Source organism: Meles meles, chromosome 8 (genome assembly GCF_922984935.1).
Source record: "Meles meles chromosome 8, mMelMel3.1 paternal haplotype, whole genome shotgun sequence".
NCBI classification, from domain to species: domain Eukaryota; kingdom Metazoa; phylum Chordata; class Mammalia; order Carnivora; family Mustelidae; genus Meles; species Meles meles.
Genome location: NC_060073.1, coordinates 5,099,316 through 5,111,940, shown reverse-complemented (window position 1 = coordinate 5,111,940; position 12,625 = coordinate 5,099,316). Strand labels below are relative to the sequence as shown.

Sequence of the window (12,625 nt, the reverse complement as noted above, 5' to 3'; positions counted from 1 at the left end):
CTCACCTTTATCTTTCTCTCAGCTTTCTAAGACTGTGGGGAAACTGGAGAATAGAGAGCTTTTCGTAATTTGTCCAAAGTCACTCTAGGAGGCCACAAGGCTGGGCTTGGAGCTGAGGTCATCCCTTGAGTAGCACCTACCCTATCTGCCTGCAGACCAATCTGAGTTTTCCTCTTTCCCCCCAGCCTGCTGTCTTACACTGGGAAGAAAGGAGTAGACTTGTGACTTGGCCGCGGTCGGTCACACTACCCAGGAGAGGAAGGGTATTGAGGCGAGGGTCACTGCCGGGGGGCCCCCGTGGGCTGTCACAGGTCGGGGTACTGGCGAAGCTGAGGGCTGACTGCGCAAGCTTGACCCGAGGGACAGGTGGACAGCTTTGCCCGCAGACAGACCTCTGAGACCCTTAACGTAATCTTGAGAGGTGAGGCGGGCTGAGCAAAGGCTGGGAGGGGGAGACCAGATGTTGGAAGGACTGAAGGACACGCTGTGGGTCGAGGAGCAGGGAGTGCCGTGCACACACCCTCCCTACGGACCGGGCAGAGCCTCTTCCCCAAGCTCTTTGCCTCTCTGAGCCAGCCCTTGGACTGGCAGACTCCGAGCCCGTGAGCGCGGAAGCCCGGGAGGGTAAGGGCCAGGAGGGGCAAGGCCAAGCCGAGAGACAAAGTTCCTGGGGCAAGCATTTTATTCGTTAATACAAGAATAGAAATTTTGCAATAAATATCATCTAATAAATAACATCTCCAAATAAATAAATATTAATACAACAAACTTAGAGTCATGAGTGGGTGAGGCTGGGGGCAGGGCCCGGGGGGGGGGAGCTGCCCCCCCACACCCTGCAATGCTACCGCAATGTAAACTTTCAGGGAACCCTGCGACGGTGGCTCTGGTTGCCTTCCCCAGCCTGGGCAACCCACCACAGCCAGCCCGGAAAGGGGGTGGGGAGGAGGCACCGTGATGCCGGCGACAAGATGCAAAGCAAGGTCCTTTCGGCTGCCATCCTGTGCCACCGACTGCCTTGGGGACCCCTGGGTCCGGTCTGTCCCTGGCCCTACGCTGTCAGTCCAACCTCCAATGCAGACCCTGCCTCTTCCCCCTTTAAATCCCGCCTCTCCCTGTTTGGACTTGCCACCGTGTGCGTTTCCTGAATGGGTGTAGCGAGTTGTTTGGGGATGGGGCACAACACCCATCAAAGAAGGGCGGGGCAGCCAGGGGGCTTCACCCCAGAAACACAGGGGCTGTGGTGGCCCCCCTCCCCGCCCTACAGGCACGCTTCCCAGAAGTGCCACTCGAGAGAGGCCACGCGGCACCGGCGAGTGCTGGGCAGGACGCAGGAAGCTGTGAGAGCCTTTGCACCAACTGGCACCCTTTCGGGCTCCCACGAGCACTCCTTCCTGTGACAACGGGACAGGGGCTCTTGGACCTCTTCCCCAGACCTGCGCGACTTTGGGAAGCAGGGAGGGGACAGGCCTTACTGCATCGCACCCCCTTCCGAGTCCGGAGAGGGCCAGAGCCCCCTGGCTTCGGTCTCCTGGCTCAGCAAGGGTTGGCGCGCGAGCTGGGAGCAGGGCTTAGAGGAGGCGGCGAGAGGGGAGGTGGCGAAGGCGAGAGGTCAGAAGCCGTGGGCCTCCAGGTGCAGGGTGACCGCCGGCGCAGGAGGCTGCATCTTCTTCTTGAGCCGGTTGAAGTCCTTGGCGGAGCGCCACAGCCAGGTCTGCAGCTCCTTTAGCAGCCAGAAGTCGTCCATCTTCTGGAGGAAGTCGCTGTGGGCAGGGCCGGGGGCCCAGGTGGGCTCAGTGCCCGGCAGAGGCTGGGGCAGCGGGTAGCCCAGGGCCGCCATGACGCCCGCGATGCTGCCCAGCAGGCCCTGGAGGCTGGTGCAGAAGTGGGCCAGGCTGCGGCGCAGCTCGGCCGCGGCCGCCTGGCGGTCGAGGCCTCGCAGAGAGCACAGCAGGAGGCTGTAGGCCTCGTAGTTCTGGGTCAGCCGCAGCTTGTCGCTGAGGCTCCGCCACACGTCCAGGTTGACGGTGGCCCTGGGCAGGGTCTCTGCCCCCAGGCGAGGCGGGTTGAAGTCAGGCTCGTTGAAAGGGGGGCCCAGGTAGTTCAGCTGTGAAAAGGAGAGGGCGATGGGGAAGGAGGAGGGCCGAGCAGCCAGCGGCCACCGGGAGATAACCTGCCCCCGGAGCCGCCGTGTCCTGGGTCCCCAGACACCCGTCTGCACACCAGGCCCCTCTCTGCTCCGGGGGTGCCGTCTGCGCGGAAGTGACAGCTGAGGCGGGGGCGGGGGGGGGTGATGAACTCTCCCACGAAGAGGTGTAGAAAGAGAAAACCTTGCAGGAACTACTCAGGGAGGGTGTGCTGACGGGCTGCGTGTGCAAAGCCGTGGGAGCGGCCCCCCCCACCGCGGGGCAGGGCAGGGAGGAAGAGGAGCCAGGAGGACACAGGAGGCCCGGCCGCAGAGGTGGAAGGTGGACCAGGAGAGTGCAGAGCCAAGAAGAGTTCAGAAGGCAGCAGAGCTCGACAGTGTGGCTGCAAAACAGAGATCGAGGAGAATGAGCCCTGGAAAATTCTGTTGGGTTCGGCCAGAAGGAGGTGCCTGACGACCTTGGAGAGAGCCGCTTCGGTGGCCTGGAGGCCAGATTGCAGGGGGTTAAGGAGTGAGTGGTGGGTGGAGACGAAGCGGAGGCCGAGGGTGTAGACCGCTCCTTCGAGAGATTTTGGCAGGGAAAGCCAGGAGAGAAAAAGGGTCGGGAGCTAGAGGGGGTAGCAGTCAAGCAAAGGTTTTCGGCCAGGGGAGGGGAAAGCGGGTGGGAAGGCAGAGGGGCCCATGGGAATCAGAGCTCCATTTGCCTCCCGACATGCCTGGTCCCACCAGCAGAAGGGCCAGGGACAGACGGTACCCATGAAGCCCTACGTCCCTCAAGAAAGGGCTCCCAGGAGCAGGGCTGCAGAAGGAAGAAACTGAGGCAGTCTCAAGAGTTCGGCTGGAGGAAGGGTACAGGAGGCAGGCTAGGGACGAGGACACAGCTTTGCCAACCCTCAAGGGAGAGGCCTGGGGCCCAGGGAAAGGGCTGAGGGGGGACGTTGCAGCCAGAGAGAAAGGGAGCAGAGAGGGGCGAGGCCTGGGATAGGCAAGGGCCCAGGGGGAGGTTCACACGCTGACAAGCACAGAGACAAACTAATTTCCTCGGTGTATCCTGGGGCTGGAGCCAGCTCCCCCACCCCCCTCCTCCCCTTCCCTTCCCTGGCTCCAGAGTAGGGTCTGGGATGTGGAAGAGGAACACGGGAAGAGGGGGCTGGTTCCCCATGGTCCTCGGCAACTCTGACCCTCTTCCCTTCTCTCCTGGGCTCTCGGAACACCTCTGGACTGCCCCCAAATCCTTATGGCACGATTTGCATCCACACCCCGAACCTCCTGCCACTACTGGCCTGGCTTCCCCTCAGCCCCCTTCCCCCAAGTCCCCCCTAGGAGGCCCAGCTAGGATGGGAGAGGCAGACAGAAGGGAGGCCCATGGGTCCAGAGCAGCAGGGCCCCAGGTCTGGGGCAGAGGCGAGCTGGAACACAGGCATGGGAGGTGGGGCCCCTCCATCCCCACCCAGCCCCGCCCGTGCAAGAGACACCACAACACGGTGTAAACAGAAGAGACTTCCCCGGCCCCCAGGGGGAGGCGGGCGGCTGGGCGGGCAGCCAGTGGGGCAATGGGCCAAGGCGGGTGCGAGGCCTGCCCACATGCCTAGTCCTGGGGCCAGGGATGGGGAAGAGGGGGGCCACCTAAGAGGGAAGGGCAGGAGATAGGCCAGACATGGGGACCGTTCGGAACCAAAGGGCCCCCCCACCCCCGGTCGTCGCTGCTCACTGGGACCCCTCCGCCATTCCGTCTCTCTTCCACCGACTCCCACACCCTGCAGTCACCGCGGTACTCACGTAGGTCCCAGCCAAGCTGCGGAGTTGGTGCTCCAGGTAGCGGGTGAGGTCATAGGTTTTCTGGATGGAGGGCCCAGGCCCCGGGTCCCCTGTGCGGTTGAGGGCCGGCACTGCCGGGAGGTGCCAGAGCACGGTGCACAGGCAAGCTAGCAGCCCCCACGAGTCCCCTGTGGGCGGGAGGGGCGCAGAGCGTGAGCGCAGGCCCAGGCCCAGTGGAAGACACGCTGGCAGGCGCTCAGGTGTGTGTCCCCACCTTGGGCTTGGAGGGGGGTCGGGAGGGGGGGCCGCCAGATGGGAGGCAGGGGGCACGGAGGAGGGGAGCGTTCCTGGCCAGGGTGTGTGTGCACACGGAGGCAGGTGCGGGAACGAGGGCCAGGACTTGGCCACTGTGTGTGTTTCCCAGTATGCCGACGTGTCAGCTAAGGGTCGCCGTATCTCCGCCGACACGTGCGTATGCGGAACGGAGGGACAGGGCCAGGCCTCGCGTCTGTGAACCAGTGTTCCCGGGTTCAGCCTCCTCTCCCAGCCTCCCCGTCCCACTGGAGCTCAGGGGGTGGGGAACAGCACATGCGCCCACCGCCAGCCCGGAGCAGTCAGCCCTGGGAAGGGCCCGAGAGAGGCCGCCCCGAGACACGTCCGAGCCGAGCCACGTCCGAGCCGAGCCATAGGAGGCAGGGGGTAATGTCAGATCACCAACGGCAGGCTGAAGGACACAGGGCTGGCTCCCGTAGCTGGGGGTACGTTCTAGTGGATTCCTGGGTGTGGACTGACGCAGGGCCGAGGTCTGCCCCGTTCTTATCTAGGAGGTTAGATGGGGAAGAGTTTGACCTACATGAGTGTGTTGTTTGTTTTTTAAGATTTATTTATGTATTTCGGAGAGAGAGAGAGAGAGATGTGTGCGCATGCGGGGTAGGGGCAGAGGGAGAGGGGAAGCAGACTCCCCCACTAAGCGTGGAGCCTGACCGGGGGCTCCATCCCAGGACCCCAACATCATGACCTGAGCCCACATCAAGAGTTGGATGCTTAACGGGCTGAGCCACCCAGGCGCCCCCTGAATGGGGTCCTTCGATCAGCCCGTGGAGAAGAGCGGAGGCGTGGGGGTTTGGAAAGGGAGGAGGAGAGGGAATATGTTCTATTTGTTGGGTTTGGTTTGTCAGCCAACCGTGCTGAAGAGTTTGGACATCTGGAGATAGCAGGGGTCTTGAGCCCAGGGCGTCAAGGTCTGTGAGGACAGACACAGGCAGCGGGAGACCGATTTCCCCAGCTTTTAGGTGAGGTCCACGGTGAAGAGAACGAGGCCAGGATTCCGTGGGCATGGGGACTGGGTACAGGCGATGAGGGTCAGACTCTAATTGGTGTTGGGCTCGGTTAGGTTTAAGGACTGGGTTACTTTTAAAGTTTCAGGTTAGTTTACTGGGATTTGGCTGATTGAGTGTGGTTGAGGTTTGAGTCTGGCTGGGGGATGTGGTTAGGTTTGGACAGGCACAGGGTTCGCTGGGGCCAAGGTCTGTGGATGTGTTCATTTAGACGTCGGCTGGGGTTATACATGGCACGTCATGAAGAGAGGGCCGGTGTGGGTTTTAAGCTTGGGTAGGTGTGAGATCATGAGTACTTTCTTCTGCTTTCTATTTTCTGCAGACTTTCTCGATGACACGTGTTGTTGCTGAGACAGTCAGAAATGAGTTGGAGGTGCCTTTGACAATTTGACTGTGCTTAGAGTTAGGGGGAGTCTGGAGTAAGTCGTCATGCTGGGTCAGAGTTTTAGAGAGGGTTTAAGACTCAGACTGTATCGAAGGTCTCTGACACAGGTGTAACCTTGTGGGGGACTTCTGCAGTGGCCCTGCTAACTTTTTCAGACGCTTGGCTGGCGACTTCATGGATAGAGCATGGGAGTGGGCAGGGTCGGGGAGAGCACCAGTCTGAGACCCTGCCCCTGGGAATGAGGGCCTCTTGGTTTGAGAGCGTGCGTGCGTGTGTGTAGACAGAGAGCAGGATCAGGCACGTGACTAGCCGCCTGTCCTTGCCCCCCCCCCCCACCCCATCTGCAGCCCGTGGCTTCCCTCCTGGTGCTCCTTCCCTCATTCTGCCTTTCCAAGCTTAGCTCCATTCATCATGCCTCACATCCCAGGAGAATTCCAGGCCTTCCTCCTCTGCACAAAGCCTGGGGCTACCCTCAGCCTGGATTATCTAGCCAAGTGACCTCCAAGATTCTATGGGTACACTATGGGTTTCGTTTCGGAGGTTGGATACCTGCCGAGGCGGGCGGTGGCCTTCTAGCCTTGAGTTAGCGGCGATGCCGAGGGTCCCAGCTGAAACCCGGGTTGGGAGCTGGGCTCACCTCCTTCCCCCATACTGCTTGGGGCAGCCCTTCTGGCCGGAGTTCGTACGCCATGGAGGGGGTGGGGAAAGTATCATAGGGTCAGGACCCCAACTCTGGGCCTTGCTTTCCCCTCGCCTTCTGGGCCCTGTGGGACATCCCTGGGGAGAACTGGCTCCCTGCACAGGGACAACAGGGGGAGAAGCCTTTGGATAAACAAGAGCTAAGTCATCTGGGCAGAAAAACGGCTCATGAAATTAACCAGACGAGGCCGGTGTTTCCAGGAATATTTCAGTTCTGAGGTAACTGTGTCACTGCAGGCTGGGGGGTGGGGTGGGGGCAGGGGACGGAGCAGGAGGATCCGACTGACCGGCCCACGGAGAGAGCCAGAGGGAAGGAAGGAGTCTCAGGTGTCCAGAGGGAGGAGAGGCTAGCAGAGGTGAAAGGGGACAGGGCTCTCCTCTCTAGTAGGACAGCTTCTGCTCTGGGCAAGATGTCCCCATATCTCGGGCAGCAAACGGATAGCCATCTGGGGCACAGAACACCTGTGGTTTAGTTGTGAGCAGCGGGACCTGGGGCAGCTTGCCTGCATCCCTGGGAGGGAGAACTGGGTGGGCATCCCGGAGCCCTCTTCCATCCTCCTCGCCAGGCTCGCGGTGTGCAGGTGGACCCGGCCACTGGGGGGCTGGGCCCTGGGCCCCCTCCCCCGGTCCTGGCCCCTAGCCCAGCCCCCCCATCCCAGCTCTGCCTCTGGCTGCTGCCCCCTGATTGTTTACATCCGTCTTCCCCTGTGTTTATAAATCCGGCAGAGCGCGTGAGGGGCTAATGAGTGCAGCTCACGTTTCCTGCTGGAGCCCCCCACCCCCCCATCCTGGCCCCCTCCCGGGCGGCCCCTAATTCCATCCAGATCCCTGGGCCCTGGGAACCTAGGCCCCCCTCATGAACACACACACGCACGTACTCAGCCCACGCAAGCGCACGGCCACCCTGACACGGCCGCACAGGCAGGCAGAGCCCGGTCCGCGTGTCTCTAGCCAGCTGCCCCTCGATCCCTGGCCTGTGTCCTCCAGGCTGACCTCATTCAGTGAGGGTGGGGGGTCAGTGGGGCAGATGGGCCCCCGGGGTGGCCAGGGTGGGTTGGACAAATCAGCCAGGAGACTCTGCACCTGGGATGGCTGCTTAGGAGCTATGAGTCGAAAATGTAGGAGCTGGGGAGGCATCACAGAGCTCCAGAGGTGCTGAAAAATGTGGGAGCCAGCCCTGGACCAGCTTCTGCAGTCACCTTGGAGGGATCTGTTGAGGGGAATTGGGGGAAGGGGTGGTTTAAAGGGTGTCGTGTCCAGTACAGTGAGATCCGGGCATTGAACTCTAGGACATGGCCCTCGGGAGCTCCTCCTGACCAGCCTCCTCAGGGAGAGGCCCCCAGAAGCACCCCATCTTGCTTTGTCCTCGGGGCGGGGGGGGGGCTGCCTTCCCCTGGCTCTTCTCCCTTCCATTCTCTCCTTGGTTCCCTCTGCCCCAGGTCACTGAGGAGCGCTTAGGGGGCGCGTCCACATAGGCCTAGAAGTCAGGATCCCCCCGAGATGTGCCACCAACCCACCAGGTGACTGGGCTCTCTCGCGAGGGCTGCGCTGTGCACACTTAAGTCGCTCTGAGCAGAGCCACGTGGGGCCCCGTGTCTGCTGACCCCTTCAGCGGCACCCTCCCTGCCCTTCTCCTCCAGCCTCAATGACAGAAGAAACTGAGGCCCAGGGCAGGAAGCAGGCAGGTGGGCCGGCCGCCCGGCCTTGGGAAGGCAGCATGGATACAGGAGTAGAGCTGTCGGAGAGAGAGAGTTCTGGACGGTGCTGCAAGAGGACCCCAGGTGTCCCCAGGGGGAGCAGGATCAAGGGGGGGGGGGGGCGGCGGGGCCGGGGTGGGGGCGGGTATAGCCAGGCTGTCCGCTGAGAGCCAGACAGGGGGACCAAGAGAAGGAAACGTCCCCGTCGGGGAGTGTGGGTGAGTTTGAAAGGCTGTTGTTCTTCAGAGGGGTGGGAGGGGCTGGGAGGGAGCGGGCAGGAGCCGGGGTGTGAACAGGCAGGTGGGATTGGACTGTGGAGAGGAATGTGAAGTGTCCCTAGCAGTAGCTGGGGTGGCCCGGCAGTGTGCGCAAGTGTGAACGGGGCAGGAGTGCGGGGCTCTGTGGAGGGGAGAGGGAGCCATTACACCGGTCCGGAAGAGGGGCTGGGGACACGAGGGCTGCTAGGTGACACTTGCTGCCATCGGCCCGGTGCCAGTTCTCTCCCCCGCTTGAGAGTGTGGCTCCAGGTCAGTGAGGGCAGCAGATCCAAACCGCGGGTGCGTGTGTGTGTGGGGGGTGCTATCTGGTCTGTCGCAGGAATGTGTCCCCAGGGAGGGGTAGCGTGTGCTCAGAGCCGGAAACGGGGTCTGTGGGGGTTGTGAAAGGCCGGAGGTGTCAGCCACTCAGGCTCAAGGTCAGGGTCAGAGAGTGCCCGACAGAGGTGTGCGTCCAGTGCCCTCACCCACAGCCTCTGTCTCCAAGGTTGGGGACCTCCAGCCTCCCCACCCCTCCTGGCAGCTCCCTCCTACCTCAGCCGGGAGGGCCCGGCCGCGCGCTGGGGGAAACTGGGACGGGGTCCCGTGGGAGTTGGGGGGGGAATCTGTGGGGGTGGGGGCTTCTGGAGCGCGGTGCGGAGTCACTGGGAAGGAAGGTGGGGAGGGTAGAGATGAGGGGACTCTGGCGAGGCCCGAGGGACCTGGGGTCTCCCTCGAGGGGCTCGGCCCGAGAACTTGGCGGCGGCGGCCGCTCGCTGGCCCTCCCCCTCGGCGGTGACCTCTCGCTCCCGGCCCCCTCCCCGCGGCGGCGGCGGCGGCGCCTTCCCCCTGTGTGGCCTCGGCGCCCCCGGCCCCGCCCCCGGCCCGCTCCCGCCCGGTCGCTCCCTTCCCGGCGGCGGGGGCGGGGGCGGGGTCCGGGGGCGCGGGGCGCGGGGCTCCGCCGAGCCGCTGCCCTTTCCCGCGCGTCAACTCCCCGCTCGGCCGGCCCGCCCGCCCTCCCGCGGGCCGCCGGGGCCGAGCGGCCGCTGCCGCCGCTCCCGGGCCGGTGACGGACTTTCTCCCGCCGGTCCCGCCGAGCTGCGCCCGTCCCCCGCACTAATCACTCCCAGGCCACGGCGGGCGGGACCCGGACTCGCTGCCGCTGCCGCCCGCCCCGCCGCCCGGCCCCTACCTGCCGCCGGCTCCCCGGCCGCGGGCAGCATGGTGGGCTCCGGCCGCGCGGCGCGCAGCGAGAAGCCGCGGGTCCCGCAGCCCGGCCCGGCCCGGCCCGGCCCGGCTCGGCTCTGCCCTCCGCCCTCCCCTCCTCTCGCCCGCCCTCCTTCCCGCCCTCCCCTCCCGGCGGGCCGGGGAGGGAGCGCGGCGGCCCGAGGTGTCGGCCTCCCCCTCGCCTCCCGCCGGCCCGGCCTCGGGCTCCCCGCCCTTCTCCGCTCTTCCTCGCCGGCCCCTCCTGCCCGCGCGCCGCGTCCCCTCCCGCAAGCCCGCTCCCCGCCTCGGGCTCGCTCTCCCCGACTTTGGCGCGGGGCTCTTTCCGCCGGGACCCCCGGGACCCCGTCCCGCAGGGGCTCCAGGTTGCCGGCTTCCCCTGGCCGGCGGGTCGCGCGGGCTCCCGGCCACCTCCTGGCCCCGCCGAGCGGACTTGAGGAATGCCGCGTCCCCGCCCGGCCCCTCGCGAGGGCGCCCGGCCGTGCCTCCCCCGGCCCGAGCCCCGCCGGCGGGGGTGGCTCCCGGCTCCCCAGCCCGGCCCCGGCTCGGGGCTCCCGGGGGAGGCACGGGAACCGGATCTCGCGGCTCCCGGGCGGGGGGCGGGGGCCGGGGCCTCGGACGCCGGGCTCCTACCTGCTCGGAGGTCCATGGGGCTGGGGGCCGGGCCGGCCGGGCGCGGCTCCTCTCCCGGAGGCTGGCGGAGTGGGAGGGCGAGCCGCGGCTCCGGCGAAGCTTTAATAATCCCATCCGCCAGGCCCACTCGCAGGTTTTTTTCGCTCGGTTTCGGATTTTTTTTTTTTTTTCGGTGTGGGACATTCTGCAAACTTTTTTTTTTTTTCTGACGTGTAAAGCTGTAACCACAAATTGTAGCGGCCCTCCCCGGGGTGGGGGGAGGAGGGGGGAGGAGGGAAGGGAGGGCTTCTGGGGCTCCTCTCCCTCCCACAACACCGAGGAGGGGTGAGGTGAGGCGAGGCTGCGGCGGTACCACCCTGGGCCTCCTGGGGGAGGGGGCGGGGAGGGCATCGGTCCGTCTGCAGACTCCCGGAGCTGGGGGAGTGAGTCGCCCGCTCCTTTTCTTCTCCGGCGGCGTCGACCTGGGGTGCGGGGTCCCTGCGCTCACCCTACCTCCGACTCCTCATCTCTAACCTTCCCTCCCCTCCCCCTCCCCCTGAGTAAATGGAATGACACATTCTCCCAAATGCCAGCGAGCTGGCTTCGTAGCAAGTGATGGTGTTTTTCCTGCTGCCCTTTGTCTGGGCTGACCGCCCCCCTTGCCTATTGTCCCGCCGCCTGTCCCATTTCCAAAAGCTGGGGCTGAGTGAAGCGCTGGGGCAGGTGACTAACCGGCTCCCCAGGCCCCCCGGGGTGGGGAAGGCCGAGGGCACCGCCGCCCCACTGCCCAGCTCTACGGAAAGTAGAGGGCACTTGGCTGAGGGGTTTTCCCTCAGGTTCACAGGGTTCTTCATTCTTCCCAGTGGCCGGGAGAGTGCACATGGGTGGGGGAATTGTAGTTCATTAATCAGCACGAGGCACCGGACCAGTTTCAACACCAGAGGCTGCACGGGTGACTCAGCGGGAATGCTCCCATTCAAGGCGATGGACTGACCAAGAGTCCCCATTTGTGAAATGCTTCCCCCTAAAGACTTTTGGTCTCCTCTCGCCTTTGGGGTTTGGGGCTTGGGGCTGTTGGGGTTTTCCAGTGGCGGGGTAGGGGTGGTTTGGCTTCAGAGTGCTCCCCCTCCTTCCTTGCCTCAGGCCTGGTTGGGGACTTGCTAGGCGGGATACCTGGGGGACCCATAAGCCCAGACCCTCCCTAAAGGGTCTCCTTCCTGCCCTCTTTCTCCCCCTCCAGAGAGCCACCAGGGGGAGTGCAGAGGAAACGGCTCACGTTTGCGACTTGCAGACATCTCCTCTGGTGACTTCTTGGGGGACAGTCCTTTGGTCTCCAAGGCCTGAGTGCTCTAGATCCAGACCACCAATTAAATCATTTGGTAATAAGTTGTTTCTGTCGCTTGTTTTTTTCAAAGTGGGTGAGGCAGTGGTGGGCCAGCCCTGGAAGGTGATTCCTCTCTCTGGAACATCGGACTGTTCACTCCATGCTCCTGTCCCAGCGCCCCCAGAGAAAGGAGGACGACCCGCCAACCTTGCCACAGCCCCCCCAGGCTGCAGGTCAGAGCCGGCCGGTGGTTAGGACCACTGCTGGGTTCCCAGGGCAGCTCTTCCCTTTTCTGCACTGTGCGGGACTGAGGTGGGGGGGTGGGGGGGTGGGGAAGAAGTTTGTTTTCAATTACCTCACTGGAGTGGGACAGACTTTGTTGTTGGTTTTTTTTTTTTTTTTTTCTTTCTTTCTTTTTTCTTTCTAAACAAGGAGAAAAATTGCTGGGAAAGGGGAGCTGGCCTGGGGTTGGGGGCAGGGGGCTTTCTGGGGCATCGGTAGCAGCTCTGAGGAAACCTGCTGGCGGTGGGGGGGGGGTTTCCTTCTGAAAAGTGCTGGGGGGGGGCTCTTCCCCCTCATCCCTCCACCCGAGCCAGAACTCTGGGGTTTCAATGACATTCTTGGCGTGTGAGCCCTGCGATCTTTTGATGCCCATGCCAAGGTCAAGAAAGCAGATGCCCAGTGGGTGAGCAGCACTGAGGCCAGCCTGTAAGGTCCTCAAGCAGCCTTCCCTTTCAGAGCGCGGGAGCCCGGAAGGCCAGGGGTGGGGGGTGCAGTCCGTCCTTCTCCCCTGGTTTGCAGCCTGCTCCTTGTGGAGAGTGTGTGCACAGACAATGTGGTTTGGATTTGGCTGAGCCCCCTCAGCACCTTGTAAAGCACCTTGCTGAGTCAGGGAGAAAGCAGCCCCCACGCGGGAGAGGAAGAGGGGGCCGAGGGGGCCGGGAGGGAAAGGCGAAAGAGGGAAAGGGGAGCTGAAGGAGGGAGGTGGGGGCTGAGAGAGGAGGAGGGAAAAAAGAGAAGGGAAGGGCAGGAAAGAGGAGAGGCAAGGAGGCAAATAAATGGGTGGGAGTGGGAAGGAGGGGAGGAGGCAGGAGCCCCAGGAGGAAGAGGGACGGACTCTGCAGTGGCCGGGGAGAGGAGCTCACCATGCTGCCCGGCGCCCCCTCCCCGCAAATGTTCATCTCAGGAGTCC

General features: G+C 63.8%; 1 protein-coding gene across 2 annotated transcripts; it reads right to left on the bottom strand.

Moving 5' to 3' along the window:
• Positions 1–355: 355 nt before the first annotated feature.
• On the bottom strand, positions 356–10,392 carry CLCF1 (cardiotrophin like cytokine factor 1). Of its 2 annotated transcripts, none has more exons than XM_046014530.1 (3): positions 9,466–9,937; positions 3,923–4,089; positions 356–2,104 (listed from the first exon to the last, which is right to left on the bottom strand). In XM_046014530.1, the coding sequence occupies exons 1-3, from the start codon at positions 9,494–9,496 to the stop codon at positions 1,610–1,612; spliced, it is 693 nt and encodes a 230-aa protein (XP_045870486.1). In that variant the 5' UTR covers positions 9,497–9,937; the 3' UTR covers positions 356–1,609. The 2 variants fall into 2 exon arrangements, with proteins under 2 accessions (XP_045870486.1, XP_045870487.1); XM_046014531.1 differs by lacking the exon at positions 9,466–9,937 and adding an exon at positions 10,131–10,392 and having other exon boundaries at positions 358–2,104.
• Between the last annotated feature and the right edge of the window lie 2,233 nt (positions 10,393–12,625).